Genomic DNA, 18,401 nt, shown 5'->3' on the forward strand with positions numbered 1-18,401 from the left:
ATCAGGAGAAAATGGATTTCATATATTGTCTTAGAAATGTTTCTAAAGAATGGGAGCTTTATGAATTGATGAAGCTGTTTGTTGAGGAGGCTGCATGTCCCTGCCAGCTGCCATGGCTACGCAAACAAGTCAGTGGCTGAGTAATACTGATGTGAAGGCTCAATAGTGGGTTCAGGCTCAGCTTGGCAGATTCTCCGCTTCAGGCCGGCTCCTGCTTCCCAAACGTTCCTTGCCTTGTTTACCCCCGTGCTACCCATTTTTCCCCTCCTGTGTTTGCAGTTCTCAGTAGAATTCAGGACACCACCCACACTTTTACAGCACGTCATTTCTACTTGTTCCTTGCATTTCTGCTGCTGGCAAGATTTAATCTTCTTTTTAGAAGCTTTACGGTATCTTACAGCAAGGTTTTTCGTCCTCAGAACTATTGGCATTTTGGACTGGATAATTTTTTTGCTGTGGGGACCTGTCCTGTGCATTGCAGGATTTTCAGCGGCGTCCTTGGCCTCTACCCGCTAGTAGCACTCCCCCTCCCAGTTTGTGACAACCACAGATGTCTTTAGACACAGCCTGATGTCCCCCAGGGGTCAAAATTGCCCCTAGTTGAAAACCACTGTCTTAGAGGAATGTTTTACTGTCAGGTTCCCACGAATTCTAAATGAGTATTTAGATGTTATTTAGCCCTGGAATTTCAGGACACCATAGCAGTTGTTTATGAAATAATGACTTCTTGCACAATGATAGAAAGTTATGACATTTTCAGATTTTACTTTAGAATTTTGAGGCAATTTTGTTTTCCTTCCTCCTTTTCCTCCTCCTTCTCCTCCTCTTCCTCCTCCTCTCCTCCTCCTCCTCATCCTCATCCTCCTCCTCCTTCTTCTTCTTTTTTTTTTTCTTTCAGATGTTTCCTAACTAGGTAATCATCTGGATGATAATCGATTATGCATAGAAAGGACATGACCATGCCAATTTCTACATCTTTTTCCAAAATAAAGACAAATTAATACAAGCTCACAAACCTCTGTCTGGACATTTTTCCTGTTCTGCTTTAGGTACACCTAAGGCTTATTTCCTCCTTTGAGGTGTTTGCTGGTCCAGGGGCTCTGTGGGAGCTGTGGGGACTCCGCCTGATGCTATAAAGCAAGGGTCTCCAGTGCATGGCCTAGTAGGAACTGGGCTGCACAGGAGGAGGTGAGCTGTGGGCGAGTGAGCATTACTGCCTGAGTTAACCTTGCATCAGATCAGCAGTGGCATTAGATTCTCGTAGGAACGTGAACCCTGTTGTGAACTGGGCATGCGAGGGATCTAGGTTGCATGCACCTTATGAGAATCTAATGTCTGATGATCTGAGGTGGAGCAGTTTTGTTCTGACACAAAAATTGTCTTCCACGAAACCAGTCTCTGGTGCCAAAAAGGCTGGTGACCTCTGCTCCACAGCCCCCTCCTCCCCATTCTGATCTCAGAGCCCGATTATCATTCTCCTGCTCTGTTCTTAACCCTGCCACCTACTAAAGTGAACATCTCCTCAGAAGCACCAGCACACTCCATTTGGGACATTTCATTGTCCAAAATTATGCTGCATGGTCGCTCCGGGCTACAGGAGCATCTGAGAGAGTGAACAGATGGAAGTTTCAGCTTTTCCGGCATCTCCAGTTACATGAGTTTCCTGGGGCTGCCATGACAAAGTACCACAACTGGGTGGCTTTAACAACAGAAAGTTCTTGCCTCACAGTTCTGGAGAAGAGACGTCTGGGATCAAGGTGTCCGTAGGGTTGGTTCCTTCTGAGGGCTGTGAGGGAGAATCTGTCCCATGCCTCACTCCTAGCTTCTGCTGGCCTCAGGCATTGCATTATTTGTTGTAGGGATAGTGTTCTTCCTGTGTCTTCTATGCATGTTGGTCTTTGTGTCCAAATTTCCCCTCTTATAAGGACCCCAGTCATCTTGGATTAGGGTCAACCTTAGGGACCTCGTTTTAACTTCATCACCACTGTAAAGACCTGATTTCCAAAGAAGGTCACATTCTGAGGTACTGGGGGGCTTCAACATATCTTTTTTTGGGGGGGGACCTAATTTAACTCAAAACAAAAGTTGAGGTGAACAGAGGAGGAGGGGTAGGGTTAGCCAGTCACAATGCTGGCCACACATGCCGACAGGAGGGAAAGGGGATTTGGTCGACACTTTCTAGTACCTGATAACTTACATATTCCCCAAGTGAAAATTATAGCTTGAATAATTGGAAAAGAGTTTACGTCTAAAAGGCACTGGACTTTAAATGACCTAAGTGGCTCTTTCTTCAGTGTAGAACTTTCTGGCTTCTATTTGGTTTAATTTTAGCACAAAAATGTCTCTCTGGTGAAATCAACACATAGTTGTCTCTGGGGAGTGAATTAACTCTTTTAGAGCATTATGATTTTACTTTTAAAAACCATGCAGCTTATTCTTTAACTATATTGTGCTTTAGTGCCTTTTTTGTTTAAAGGTATGTATTCTTCACCCCTCACCCCCCGACTGCCCACCTCTAGTGTTGAAATATCTGGTGCATTTTGTCCCATAGAATATCAGGTATATGTTAAGGAATGATCCTAAGAAAAAGAAAAGAAGGGAAAGAAAGACTTATTTATTGTTTAGACTTTTGGTGTGAAAACAGCACAAGTTTACAGTTTTGGTGTAGTACATATGTTCACTCAGGCACTGGCGTTTGATGTTCCCAAGAATGAGTCAGATTGGAATGTTAATTTATTTGAATTAATTTATCTAAATTTAGTTAGAAAAAAGCTTGGTGGTGTCGTATGCACTGACACCTAAATAAGCTTCTGAAGCTAAGTTCTGTGATCTGATAGAGTGCAGGAGGGCTCTCAGCTGCTTTCTTCTCTCTGGACACCAGAATCTTGGCATGGCAGGTATCCCCTGCAAATTTCAGCAATCTATGTATTAGTGGTTTTAAAGTCGCACTTTGCTGAGTCTCAAGGCTCTGGAGCGCACCCTTGGGTCCAGATGGGGTGAAGATGCAAAAGGACCTTCTTGCCTTTGATTCAAACACATTTGTTCCTTATTTGTTCTTCCCAGAAAGACTTCTAGTTGAGAGAAAGACTATGCTGAAAATAGTTTGAGAAACATGACATAGGACAATTCCTAGAGGGTTCTTTAGTGCCTCATGGCGACAGCATAGGATTGATGGAACCCATACACTGGAGCAGTAACCCTGATGATGGAAATGGACACGATGCGTTGAACTTCAATACGGTGTGAAATGCTGTGCGGGTCAAATTATCTAAATCAGCTCATTGAGTCATCATAGCAAAGTCTACAAATTTCGGAGAGATTAGTTACTCACTTCAGTTAACCTGCTGGTAAGTGGTACAGGGGAACTTGAAACCAGGGCTATCTGACTCCAAAACCCCTGTCCTGCACTCTGGTCTACGTCAGATGCTCACATCTTCCTTCAGGGTCAGTACCACTCCCTTAGTCTAACTTACTGCAGTTACTCAGGGTGTCAGCTTCAGAATGGAGACCACACTGATTGATTTCTATAGAAGGCTTGCTTTCTTCCAGTAAAGTTGGTGGTGTGCTGACCACGGCTAAGTGATCACACAGTTCTCCCTCTCTCTGCTTAAGGTTTATTGAATCAGTTTTCTCTTTGATTTCATTCTCTCCGCTATGTCATTTGTAGTATAGGAGATGTTGAAGGGTCTTCAGGTAGAAATACTCACTTTCTGTTTGCAGTCCAACGTGAAACCACATCTCCTGATGTGCTATACTTCTAATAATGCAAACCAGTCCCTTGGGAGGCAGCATCTTGTGGACATTTTTCTGTAGATTACATTGTTTGTCGTACCAAGATAAACAATGTTTCTCTTGCATTAAGATCAGATTTATCTGCTATATTAGTAAGATATACTTACTAATATAACTATGAATGTATCAGTAGATATTTTTATTATTGGTAAGCAGGAAAGGTAGGAAATATGAAATGAAATGAAGTTTCTCAGAGTTTCATGTTCTGGGATGACACTAAAAATTTCCTTGGTAAATATAATTCCTTAGATGTGGCTCTGAATAGCTTACCATCAAATATCTAATTTCAAGCACACACACAGAAGTGTAGAATTAATCGAATTATAGATCTGGAAGCTTGAGAGCCATGGAAGCACAGGACTGAAGAGTTTACAGCTCGGGTAGTCTAAACTTCCTCATGTAGTGCTTCAATCTGCATGGCAACATTCTTAATTGATATAAGCATACCTCAGAGACCACTGTAACAAAGCAAATGTCACCATAAAGTGAGTCACACAATTTTTTTTGGTTTCTCAGTGCATATAAAAGTTATGTTTATACTATGCATAGACTATGTAGTCTATTAAGTATGCAATAACCCTATATCTAAAAAACAACATAGATACCTTAATTAAAAATACTTTATTGCTAAGAAGTGCAAACAATCATCTCAGCCTTCCGCAAGTCATGATCATTTTGCTGGTGGAGGGTTTTGCTGCAATGTTGACGGCTACTGCTGATCACAATCCTGAAGGTTGGGGTGGCTGTGACAATTTCTTAAAATAAGACAACAATGTGGTTGAAAACATCAACTGACTCTTTTTTTTCTCAAAAGATTCCTCTGTAACATGTGAGCTATTTGATAGCATTTTACCAACAGCAGAACTTCTTTCTAAATTGGGGTCAATCCTCTCAAACCATGCTTCTGCTTTGTCATCTAAGTTTATGTAATATTCTAAATGCTTCTTGTCATTTCAACAATGTTCACAGCATCTTCACTAGGAGTAAATTCCATCTCAATCATCATTTTCTTTGCTCATTCATGAGGAGCAACTCTTCATCCATTCAAATTTGATCATGAGATTACAGCAATTCAGCACATCTTTAGGCTCCACTTCTAATCTTCGTTCTCTTGCTATTTCCACAACATCTGCAGTTACTTCCTTCACTGAAGTCCTGAACCCCTCAGAGTCATCTCATAGATGACTCCTATGATGTTGATATTTTGACCTCTTCTCATGACTTATGAATGTCTTTAATGGTATCAAGAGTAGTGAATCCTTTCCAGAAGGTTTTGAATTTACTTTGCCCAGATCCATCAGAGGAATCGCTCTCTGTGGCAGCTATAGCCTTATGAAGTATATTTCTTAGATAATAAGACTTTAGAGTCAATATTACTCCTTGATCCATGGGCTGCAGAAAGAATACTGTGTTAGTAGGTGTGAAGACAACGTTCATCTCCTGTACATCTCCGTCAGAGTTCTTGGGTGACCAGGTACATTGTCAATGAGCAGTAATATTTTGAAAGGAATCTTTTATTGAGCCATAGGTCTCAACTGTGGGCTTGAAATATTCAGTAAAACATGATGTGAACAGATATGCTGTCATCCAGCTTTGCTGTTCCATTTCTAGAGCACAGTCAGAATAGATTTAGCATATTTCTTAAGGGGCCTAGGATCTTCAGAATGCTAAATGAGCATTGGCCTCAACTTCAAGTCACCAGCTGCATTAGCCTTTAATGAGAGAGTCAGCCTGTTCTTTGAAGCTTTGAAGGCAGGCATTGACTTCTCCTCTTTAGCTATGAAAGTCCTTCTTCCCACAGAAGGCTATTTTGCCTACATTGAAAGTCTGTTGTTTGGTGTCATCACCTTCATCAATGATCTTAGCTAGATCTTGTGGATAACTTGCCTCAGCTTCTGCATCAGCTCTTACTGCTTTGTCTTGTACTTTTATGTTGTGGAGATGGCTTCTTTCCTTAAATCTCATGAATCAATCTCTACTAGTTTCAAATTTTTCTTCTGCAGCCTCCTTAGGCTTCATAGATTTAAGGAGAGTTAGGGCCTTGGTCTGGATTAGGCTTTGGCTTAAGGGAATGTTATAGCTAGTTTGATGTCTATTCAGACCACTCAAACTTTCTCCATATCAGCAATAAGGCTGTTTTTTGTTATCATTTGTATGTGTCTTAGTCCATTTGTGTTGCCATAAAAGAATACCTGAGGCTGAGTAATTTATAAAGAAAAGAGGTTTATTTGGCTCACAGTTCTGCAGGCTATACAAGAAGCACAGTGCCATCTACTTCTGGCAATGAACCTCAAGAAACTTTCACTCATGGCAGAAGATGAAGGGGAGCAGGCATCACATGGCCAGAGAGAAAGAAAGGGAGAGAGAGGAGGAGGTGCCAGGCTCTTTTCAACAACCAGATCTCATGGGAACTAAGACTGAGCAGTCACTCAATTCTGTGAGAATGATACCAAATCGTTCATGAAGGATCTGCTCCCATGAACCAAACATCTCCCACTAGGCCCACCTCCAACCGTGAGGATCAAATTTTAACATGCGATTTAGAGGGGACAAATATCCACACTATATCATTGTTTTTACTGGAGTAGCACTTTTTTTTTTTTTTTTTTGAGATGGGACCTTGCTCTGTCACCCAGGCTGGACTGCAATGGCGTGATCTCGGCTCACTGCAACCTGTGCCTCCTGGGTTCAAGTGATCCTCCTGTCTCAGCTTCCTGAGTAGCTGGGACTACAGGCGCCTGGCACCATGCCCAGCTAATTTCTTTTTTTTTTTTTTTTTTTTTTTTTTTTTTTTTGAATGGAGTCTTGCTCTGTTTCCCGGCCTTGGAGTGCAGTGGCTGCGATCTCAGCCTCACTTGCAAGCTCCGCCTTCCCGGGTCATGCCATTCTCCTGCCTCAGCCTCCGAGTAGCTGGACTACAGGCGCCACCACATCGCCCCGGCCGGCTAGTTTTTTTTTTTTTTTTTTTGTATTTTTAGTAGAGTACAGGTTTCACCGTGTTAGCCAAGATGGTCTCGATCTCCTGATCTGTTGACCGCCGTCCGCCTCCAAAGTGGCTGGGATTGACAAGGCTTGAGCCACCAGCGCGCCCGGCCGTAATTTTTGTATTTTTAGTAGAGATGGGATTTCACCATATTGGTCAGCCTGGTCTTGAACTCCTGATCTAAGGTAATCCACCCACCTCAGCCTCCCAAAGTGCTGGGATTACAGGCGTGAGCCACCATGCCTGTCCTGGAGTAGCATTTTTAATTTCCTTCAAGAACGCTTCCTTTCTATTCCCAACTTGGCTAATTGTTTGGAGTAAGAGGCCCAATTTTTGGCCTGTCTCAGATTTCAACATGCCTTTCTTACTAAGCTTAGTCATTTCTAGCTTTTGAGTTAAAATGAGAGAAGTAAGACTCTTCCTTTTTTTTTGAGACGGAGTCTCATTCTGTCACCCAGGCTGGAGTGCAGTGGCACGATCTTGGCTCACTGCAACCTCTGCCTCCCAGGTTCAAGTGATTTTCCTGCCTCAGCCTTCCGAGTAGCTGGGACTACAGGCATGCACCACCACATCCAGCTAATTTTTGTATTTTTAGTAAAGATGGGTTTTCGCCATGTTGGCCAGGCTGCTCTTGAACTCCTGACCTCAGGTCATCCACCCACTTTGGCCTCCCAAAGTGCTGGGATTACAGGCATCAGTCACTATGCCTAGCCTGACTCTTCCTTTCATTTGAAAACTTAGAGGCCATTGTAAGGTTATTAACTGCCTTAATGTGAATATTGTTGTGTCTCAGGGAATAGGGAGGTCCAAGGAGAGTAAGAGAGATGTGGGGTCAGCCAGTTAGTGGAAAAGTCAGAAAGTACACATGTATCATTTAAGTTCACTGACTTATATGGGAGTGGTTTGTGGCACCCCAAACACTGCAATAGTAACATCAAAGATCTCTGATCATAGATCACCATAACAGATATCAGAGTAATGAAAAACGTTTGAAATATTGCTAGTATTGCTGAAATGTGACACAGGGACACAAAATGAGCATGTGCTGTCCGAAAAATGACGCTGATAGACTTGCTCAATGCAGGGTTGCCGCAAACCTTCAATTTGTAAAAAACCAAATATCTGTGAAGAGCAATAAAGTAAGTGCAATAAAGTGAGATATGCCCGTATTTAGCCAATTTCCAGCCATCTTCGGTGACTGGGAATCCACTCCCTACTAGACAGTGTCTTTAGACAGCTGTAATCATTATAACGTTTTCCCTTTCTTCTGTATTTTGATTATTTATTATTTTAATTTTTTTGCTTAGATCTCACAGGGAAGAGTTTTTCCCTTCCTATAAAGGAATGCTTAAGTGAATGATGACACATTCTCATGATGAGTTCTTAATGTAGCCATTAAAATATTAAGAATTTCAAATGGCATGAGAATAATTAGGTAAAAACAAAGACACAAAATTGCATGCATAATATTCCAACTATATTTTAATGATACACAAAAAATTATTTAAAATATTAATACTTTTGCCTCTGGGTGGTGGGATCACAGGGGATTTTTTTTTTGCTTGTTTATACGTTTTGTTTTTAAAGGAAATTTTATGGGGATATCTTACTTTATAATTATAGGAACTGGGGAAAAATTTTCCTTTCAGAAATATGGAATTTCTTCTCTGATTTATACCTACTGGTTCTCAATGTAGGCTCTGAGGGTAACTCAGAACAAATTCTTTTGTTCTCCTGTACAACAGCCTTTCAAAAAGTTTAAAGGCAGATTACGTGGTTAAGCATGGCTGTTTATAGATAGGCAGACAGAAATTGTTTTCTTTTAAAATTGAGACAGTAAAATCTGAAACAGTCAGGATGTTTCCATTTCTGTGAGAGTGGTACTGTACTGTTATGTAAATACTATGTTTTTCCTCTTCTCTTCCAAAATAAACCATCAAAAGAAAACAAATGTATCACCCTAGACTTGGTGGTTTTATTGAATCCAACATTTTATGAAACTGGATTGAGTAAAATCAGTTGGAGTTTTCTGAGAGTGTCCCTGAGGTCCTTGGTAAACTTGCACTCTTGGTTTGAAGGAATGATCACGACAAACAGAGGAACTCCTCGGAAGGATGGGAGCATTGGGCAAATCAGGTGGGTTGTGGAGAGGCTGGAGGGACTTTAACATGGGACAGTACTCAGATCCCCCTGCCCTCTTGTACATAGACCTTGACCCTATTTAGAGTCACCATATTAAAGAGATTTTGACCTTTCCAATGCAAAAATGGTATTACTCTATGACTATGTAGTGTAGAGTCAGTATCCCTGGAGTTTAGGGCATAGGTAACCAATCTTCAATAGAAAGTTGAAAAAAGTTTGAAAAAGCATGTCTGTACATGAATTCCCTGTAATGTCCCAACGTTACCTACCAAGATTAATTAGCTGTCTAATCTTAAGTCAACTCAAAATGGTGAAAGCATTTTCTGGCTAATGAGTCTTCGTAGATTTTACAGTACTTTTGTCTTAATTCTTTTCTTATTAAACTTTGAAACTCTTAGCAATAGTTTTGGGGTAAGTAAATGTTATCCATAAATTTTATCGATTAACCTGTTAAAAGAATTATATAAAATTAAAATACCAATCAAAAAATTTTATTCAATAATGAATGTAGATTATTTTAAACAGAGGCAAATACAGCTATCAATTACATATTTTACATGGGATTTTTACAAATAATCTGGAAGTTGGTATCATAAACAGTTATGCTGCTTAGGCAGAGCAGTAGATGTGAACACTTCCTTCCATCTAAAACAAGGCTTATTCTTGACCTGTTTCTTTGTTTCCAGATGGTCTCCCAGCTTGAAGCCCAAATATCTGAGCTTGTTGAACAGTTGGGAAAGGAGTCTGAGTTTCACCAGAAAGCTCTCCAGAGGGCCCAGAAAGCAGAGAATATGTTGGAGACTCTTCAGGGTCAGCTGACACACCTGGAGGCAGAGCTGGTTTCTGGAGATGTTTTGCGAGACAACTTGAATTTTGAGAAACAAAAAGTAATAACCTGAGGGCATATCCATGAGTGGAAGCATCTGTTGTAGTATAAAATTTTACCTGAAAATATTCTGAATTTTACAGTATTTAGTTTGGTTAAGTCCTGGACTTAATTAGTTAAGTCAATTTCAAGGAACAATGGGTTTGGAGCTCCCTTGATTCAAATTAATTTAATTAAACTCAACAAATATTTATTGAATGCATATCATATATGAGGTCCTAAAGGTTTGGCAAGCTAAAATATGAATAATACACAGTTTCTGATCTTAAAGGGCTCATAATTCGATAGGGGAGACAGATACTCAGATAATTTGCTGTACTATAAGTTTATATGTGTTGTGTGTATTGAATCAGAAAGTTCTGTAGGAACTTATAGATAAAGGGAAGATTTTATAGGAGAGGTGATAATTAAGTTCATTTTTGAAAGATAAGTCGGATTATAGTGGAGAGAGAAGACAGATACTGTAGGGGAAACAGTTTGAACAAAGGAATGAAATCTGGCAAGTGCATAGTGTATTCAGAGAATGCAAATTGGTGAATCCTGTATGCCTGGAACATGTTATTCTTGGTGGATCTGTGGCAAGAGAGAAGACTGGAATGGCTTAGACTAAAAAGATGGAGTGTTCTTTACTCTGTAGAATATGAAGTGTGGTAAGTGTGAGCATTACAGTATTTTATTTTATTTTTATTATTTTTATGTTTTTGAGATGGAGTCTCGTTCTGTTGCCCAGGCTGGAGTGCAGTGGCGCCATCTCGGGCTCACTGCAAGCTCCACCTCCCGGCTTCACGCCATTCTCCTGCCTCAGCCTCCCGAGTAGCTGGGACTACAGGCACCCACCACCTCGCCCAGCTAATTTTTTGTATTTTTAGTAGAGATGCAGTTTCACCGTGGTAGCCAGGATGGTCTCGATCTCCTGACCTCGTGATGTGCCCACCTCGGCCTCCCAAAGTGCTGGGATTACAGGTTTGAGCCACCGCGCCCGGCCACATTGCAGTATTTTAGAAAGATAGAGAGATGTCCCCGTGGACCTGAGATTGTGGCATGGAGAGTCTCGGAAACAATGGCGCTGATAACCCAGTGGGAGAGGAGAGTTAAATGGGAAGAGAAGGGGCCCACACTGAGGATTTGAGTGTGGGGACATTGTCAGTGATCTTTGACAGGCAGTTTTGGTAGAGTGGTGGAGAGCAGAAGCCAGTTGGCTTTGCGCTGAGGGGAGACTTGAGAGGAAGGGGAGCGACCTCCAGTAGACCAGTGTGAAATCTGGTGACCAAAGAGAAGACGGACATGAGGCAGTGCCTGTGAAAACCAAGATCAAAGAAAGGTTTTGCTGGACAGGATGGGGAGGAAAGTGTGGACTGAAAGAGTCCGTAGGAGGGAGTGTGGGAAGGGAAAGGGAGGCACAGGGGCTCAAGAGCCTCGATGCAGAATTTGGCATGAAAAATACTCTTAAGTTGAAACGTCTACACTCAAGTAACATATTCCTTTTCATTCTTCTGTACTTAAAACATTGAGGAATCGTCTTGCCTGCACTGAGGTTGGATATACAAAGATGTGCCAAAGGTGTCTGTGGAAAATCAAGTCCAGCGGATGAGACAGGGAGATCGGGGCGTAATAGTACAATAGCGCAATTAGTGCACAGTAGTGCAATTAGTGCCATGATGGAGACAGGTATAAAATCTGACAGAAACCTGGAAAAAGGAGCAATGACTTTTTTTCTGTGCGGTAAGTAAGCCATCTTCACAGAAAAGGGGAGTATTAAAGGATGAGTAGGAATTTGTCAGGCAGAAGAGGGGGGAAGGAATTTGAGGCAGAAAAAATAGCTGGAACAAAGAAGAAATGGAGGTGTGAGAAGATGGCTCAGGAAATGAATGAGGTGCAGGGAGCATGGGACAGGATACTTGGTGAAACCAAAGGCGTGAGACGGCACTGGAGGCAGGTGTAGGAATCATTGAAATAGGTCAGTCTAATGGCCCAGGCTTCATTGCGTAGGTAATGGGAAGCCAGAGAAGGTTTTTGAGTAAAAGAAAGATTTCCCTCAAGTCAGACTGGCTTAGAGGGTAGCAGTGGTGTCCAACCTTTTGGCTACCCTGGGCCACATTGGAAGAAGAATAATTGTCTTGGGCCACACATAAAATACACTAACAGTAGTGATAGCCTATAAGCTAAAACAAACAACAAACACACACACACACACACACACACACACACACACACACACACACACAAAACAACTATGCATAATTTTTGAGATATCTGCCACCACAGATAAACAAAAAAGTCCTTGCATTCAAAGGGCTGGACACAGCTGAAGGAAGGTAGGGAGCCCAGTCGGTGGCTCCCCGACTGGTCCAGTTTAGAAGATAGTCCAGTTCAGACTAGTCCAGTTCAGAAGATAATAAAGATCTGAACCATGTAGTGGTTTTGTGAATGGAAACAGGGGCTAGATTTGAGAAGTCTGGGAGAGTGGAGATAGCTTTTTCTATTAGATATCTGTAAAGGTGTGATGGTGGAAAATTTGATTTTGTAAAGAAATATTGGCTCGGCTTGGTAGCTCACAACTATAATCCCAGCACTTTGGGAGGTTGATGCAGGTGGATCGCTTGAGCTCTGGAGTTCAAGACCAGCCTGGGCAATATGGCGAAATCCTATCTCTACAAAAGACACAAAAATTAGCTGGGCATGGTGGCACGCACTTGTGGTCCCAGCTACCTGGGAGGCTGAGATGGGAGGATAGCTTGAGCCTGGGAGGTGGAGGTTGCAGTGAGCTGAGATCACACCACTTCAGCCTGGGTGACAGAGTGAGACCCTGTCTCAACAAACAAACAAACAAAAAAACAAACAAACAAAAAACAAAAACAGGCCAGACGTGATGGCTCATGCCTGTAATCCCAGCACTTTAGGAGGCTGAGGCAGGTGGATCACTTGAGGTCAGGAAGTTGAAGAACAGTCTGGCCAACATGGTGAAACCCCATCTCTACTAAAAAATACAAAACATTAGCCAGGTGTGTTGGTGTGTGCCTGCAACCCCAGCTACCCAGGAAGCTGAGGCAGGAGAATTGCTTGAATTTGAGAGGCGGAGGTTGCAGTGAGCAGAGGTCGTGCCATTGTACTCCAGCCTAGGGTGACAGAGACTCCCTCTCAAAACAAATAAGCAAAATAAAACAAAAAACCACAACCAAACAAAATGAAATATTGCACCTGAGTATGGTAATGTAAATTGAAAGCCACATTACTGCCTGCGGGACAGCTTCACCTGCATGGTCCGTGAACACCAAAATATATTCAAAACTGAAAGGACATCTGTTCAAATTTGTCCCTCTCCTGCTTCAGTCATGGTGGTAATCTACCTCCATTTGCTCAAGCCATCTTCAACACTTCCCTTTTTTAAATCAATTCCTAAGCCCTATAAATCCTGTCTCCTTACTAGATCTCCAATGCCTCCCCCATCTCTATATCCAGCAGCTGTGCTTTGGCTCTGAGAATTGTGCTCGTTAACACCGACTAGGGAAACAACCTAGTAACTGAGCTCCCGGCACTGTTCTTCATGCCTCAGATGTACTCTCTTCATTGCTGCCAGGGACGTCTTAATGAAACGCGTGCCTAATCTTCTCTTTCTTTATCTCCAAACTGGCCAGTGGCTCTCTGGGGGCCCTAGGCTCAGGTACAGATTCCTTCTTTTTCCATGGCTTCACTTTCTGTGAGCTGGCCAGGTGGTCTCTCCATCTTCCCTTTCCCCTGTAATTTCTCCTGCCAGCGGGGGGCAAACTCAGAAGCCTTCTGGGAGCGGCAGGACCCTGGTGGGGTCTGCGGTGATTGCGGAGCCTAAAGACATCCATGCAAATTTGTAGCAGCACTCACTCCTCCGGTCTCCTCCGGCCTCCTCCGGCTGCCTCCCGCACTGCCCACAGCTATTCTCACTGAGAGAATGTTCTCCTCACCTCCTTTACCTGGTAACAGCAGTCTCTTCAAGATTCAGCTCAAATACTGCTTCCCCTGGCAGTCTTCCCTGGGAGACTTACCTATCTTTCCTTATGCTCTCTAAGCATAATGTATCTGCCTCTCTCATGGTACTTTTTACCCTTATTGGATTGTTTTTAAATTTTTTTCGTCTCCAAATATTCCAAGCTTCTTGAGGCTGGAAGAAATGATCTTTTTCCTGTGTTTCTCCAGGGACTAGAGAAAGAGTCAATAAACATTATTTGAATTATAGAAGAAATATGTCAAAGGCAGGAATTTCAGGTGGATTGGTATTCCCTTCCCTTACTATAAAGGAATCATTAATTTTAATTGGGATTGTGTCCAAATAACTCTCAGTTGTGAAAGCAAGTTATGTAAGCTAATTCTGTCCATGGTGAATCTTCTGTCGCTAACTGCATATGAAATGCATGTTCTGGTAAGGATGGATAGTATCATGTAAATTGAAAAAGTTGCACAGTTGAAATGCTAAATGCAGGTAATCTAGGCAGACTCAAAGACAGTAGAATGCACAGTTTCTTTTTTTTTTTTTTTTTTTTTTTTTTAGACGGAGTCTCGCTCTGTCGCCCGGGCTGGAGTGCAGTGGCTGGATCTCAGCTCACTGCAAGCTCCGCCTCCCGGGTTTACGCCATTCTCCTGCCTCAGCCTCCCGTAGCTGGGACTACAGGCGCCCGCCACCTCGCCTGGCTAGTTTTTTGTATTTTTTAGTAGAGACGAGGTTTCACAGTGTTAGCCAGGATGGTCTCGATCTCCTGACCTCGTGATCCACCCGTCTCGGCCTCCCAAAGTGCTGGGATTACAGGCTTGAGCCACCGCGCCCGGCCACAGTTTCTTATTTATGCTGAACTGTCATTCAAGTGAACAATATATACAGTAATCCTTCATTTCTACGTAGTTTAAAGTTTCTGGTAACCTTAATCTTCTGAAGTATAGCCAAAATCCTTGAAATAGAAACTTTCTCTATGGGATCTTTCTCTGCTTGGTCTTGTCTTAATCCCTTTTTGCCTGTTGTAGTCCTGGCCCACTAAATGCATGGGTCATACATAGAAATAGAAAAAAAGAGGGTTTCGTACCATCATGTAAAAGGTACTTATCTATTTTAGGTAAAATACAAGCAATAGCACTTAGGTCACTTTCATAGACACAGATTAAAAATTAAAAATTCCATATAGAGAGCTGATACAGCATTAAAAAGTGATAACCAGAGGATGTAGAGACAAAAGCAGTTTATGGCATTGTAGCACAATGCAATAAGTGGTATTTGCAATGACTGTGACTTATAAAGAAGAGATAAAATTGTATTCATATGTATGTTATTTGCCAAAACTGGAAAATAGACACTTATAAATAATTTCATCCTGATAATTAAAACATGGCTAGTTCTGGGCTTTAAGCTGGTGTGCTTCAGTTGGCAGGAAATTGTACGTATTTAAACATTTAATTGCCTGAAAATGCCAGATGGATAAGTTATTGCAATCAGAAGAAAATATCAAAGATAAAACCCAAATCATGAAATTATGATATAGCAAGCTCATTGATTGATTTATTCATCCAGTAAGCACTTAGTAAGCATTATCTTATGTGTGGACTTGCCAGATAAACCACAGAAATCAAGTAGAGGAAAACCTTTAAATAGCTTTCTAACTGTAGACTGCTAAAATATGAACCCTGACTTCCTTCATACAGCTCTATTTTAGGGAGGAGTGTTCATTTAACTTAATTTTACTTAATTTAACTTAATTTTAAAGACATTTTCTAAAACATCTTAATTAATAAAAAAGACCCCAAAATCTTGTTCAAAATTTTGTTTGTATGGTGAGCTTTGAGTTTGGAATGCTCTGTAGAGCCTAAGAAGAGTAAAGTGGCAACTGGCTAAGTTGCCAGGGTCCACCCCACCTTTGAGGCCAGGGCCCAGTTAGGTGGGAAAAATTCCCAAGGAAGGTGCGTGGGTGGGTGTATTAGTCCATTTTCACACTGTTGATAAAGACATAGGCTGGGCATGGTGGCTCACATCTGTAATCCTAGCACTTTGGGAGGCCAAGACGAGTGGATCACCTGAGGTCAGGAGTTTGAGACCAGCCTGCCCAATGTGGTGAAATCCCATCTCTATTAAAAATACAAAAAAATTAGCCAGGCATGGTGGCACATGCCTGTAATCCCAGCTACCTGGGGGGCTGAGGCAGGAGAATTGCTGGAACCTGGGAGGCAGAGGCTGCAGTGAGCTGAGATCAAGCCACTGCACTCCAGCCTGGGCAACAGAGGAAGACTCTGTCTCAAAAAAAATAAAAATAAAAAATGAATAAATAAATAAATAAAATAAAAAAAGACATACCTGAGGCTGGGTAATTTATAAAGAAAAAGAGGTTTAATGGACTCACAGTTCCACGTGGCTCAGGAGTCCTCACAATCATGGTGGAAGAGTAAAGGATGTCTTACATGGTGGCAGGCAGAGAGAGAGAGAATGAGACCCAAGCAAAAGGGGTTTTCCCTGATAAAACCATCAGATGTCATGTGACTTATTCTCTACCGTGAGAACAGTATGGGGGAAACTGCCCCCATGATTCAATTATCTTCCACCAGGTCCCTCCCTCAACATGTGGGAATTATGGGAGCTACAATTCAGGATGAGATTTGAGTAGTGACACAGCCAAACCCTATCAATGAGTGGATCCCAGGGGCTGGATTATCCTGGGAGGGGCATGGTTGCAGCAGCAAGTTGTCAAAGCAGAGAGATGAAGATGTAATCAAACATAGCCAAATGTGTTGTTTGGCAGGGTTAAGAAAAGTATATAATATTCGACTGAACATCAACATCAAGGGCTAGGAGAGTCAAGAGCATTCAAACAAGGGGTAGGCAGGGAACTGGCAGAATGGTTCAGGAATTTATTACCACATATTGGATCAGAGTCCATGCTCCACTCTATGCTCTTTGCAAAGGAGAATTACCTGTAAGCTTGGGAGAAAGAGGAAAAGATTCTGTGAGATCACCCATTAACTTTGACTTTTGTGTCCTATTTTTGTTTTTGTTCTTGGGTTTAGTATCTTAAATTTCTGGATCAGCTTTCACAGAAAATGAAGTTGGACCAGATGGCTGCCGAACTTGGTTTTGACATGCGGCTGGATGTGGTTTTAGCTCGAACAGAGCAGCTGGTTCGTCTTGAGAGCAATGCAGTCATTGAGAATAAGACCATTGCCCACAATTTGCAGAGAAAGGTAGGGGATATTGAAACTTGCTAGTATTGAGAGAAGAAATTTCTGAAAAACCCAAACATTGAAAAATAATGTACTGCCACCATATTTACCAGTGTAACTAGGAAGAATCTTATAAAAATATGTATTTAGAATTGGAGGCTCAATTTCAAGTCTGAAGAGTTGGTAAGTGTATCTGTCACCTAAGGTCGTGTTTCACTGTGTGTAATGGGTACCCACAATGACAGTGACTTAAGCAAGTAGAAGTTTTTTGTTTTTTGTTTTTTTGTTTTGTTTTGTTTTGTTTTTCTCACACAAATTCCTGGAGACAGGAAGTTTGGGGCTGGTGTGGCAACTCTCCTCTGTAAAGTCTTCAAGGAACCAGGCTCATTTCAGCTGATTCATTTCTCATCCCTAGGGCAATCCTTATTCTCATGGTTCCAAATGGTGCCTGGAAACATTATATCTGTGTTCAAGATAGAATAGAAGAAAAGAGTGAGGAAGAAGGCTGTAAAAGAACAAGCAGAGCCATCTTTTGAAAAAGGCACTCAGAATTTGCTACATGAACTTTTGTTTATATCCCATGGCCAGAATATGTTTTGGTGGTCAAACCTAGCTGCAAGGGAGGCTTGCAAATGCAGCCTTTACTCTGGGTAGCCATTGACCTGGCTAGAAAAAATTCACAGTTTCTATTACTTTGGGAAAGGAGGAGAACTGGGAGGACATTTAGCAGCCTCTACATTTATAAGCTCAGTTGCACTAGAAATTCTAGTAGAGAGAGAAGGGCTTACTTTTCTTCACTCAAAGGAAGAGTTAGAAACAGTTTAGACTAAATCAATGAATGAATGGATGAAAGGGATAAAATATAATTATTAGTTACATAATTATTGATATTGGGGAAAGAAATAGGAAAACACAGATGTATTCTTATAATAGTTCTTAGGAGGAAAATGCTATGATACAATTCCAGTGTAGATGCTATATAATGAGTCACATCTGGGCTCCCAATTTGGTTCCATCAAGCTGTGTGACCTTGAACAAATTATATACCTCTTTGTCTCTGTTTCCTCATATTAAAGATGGGGATGCTACATACCCCAAGGAGTTGCTAGTTTTTAATAAATAACATTTTCAAACCCTTGGATCACAGAAGTTGCTGTGTTCATGTTTGGCTTCTCCACTATCATATCTTGAGAAATATTTTATAAAAGATAGCATACAAACTCTATTACCATTAGAGACATTAAATTAGCTACCATTCTTTCCAAAGTTCTGCTTAGATCATTGATGCTTTTTCTCAATATCCAACACTATTACTTCTTAATAATTATATAATTATTAAACTTATCAGTTTATAGAATTTACCAGTGTAAAATTGCAATGGAGTGGAACATTTTTTTCTTTTTGTTTCTTTTTTTTTTTTTTTTTTTTTTT

General features: G+C 41.4%; 1 protein-coding gene across 1 annotated transcript in view; it reads left to right on the forward strand.

The window, feature by feature from the left end:
• CCDC170 (coiled-coil domain containing 170) overlaps positions 1-18,401 on the forward strand; it is a 95,978-nt gene that overhangs the window by 51,239 nt on the left and 26,338 nt on the right. The window contains 2 exon segments of the mRNA XM_017887608.1: positions 9,604-9,804; positions 16,818-16,991. Coding sequence (XP_017743097.1) covers positions 9,604-9,804; positions 16,818-16,991 — 375 coding nt within the window.

The sequence above is a fragment of the Rhinopithecus bieti genome, unplaced genomic scaffold, assembly GCF_001698545.2.
Source record: "Rhinopithecus bieti isolate Rb0 unplaced genomic scaffold, ASM169854v2 scaffold_16097, whole genome shotgun sequence".
Lineage (NCBI taxonomy): Eukaryota > Metazoa > Chordata > Mammalia > Primates > Cercopithecidae > Rhinopithecus > Rhinopithecus bieti.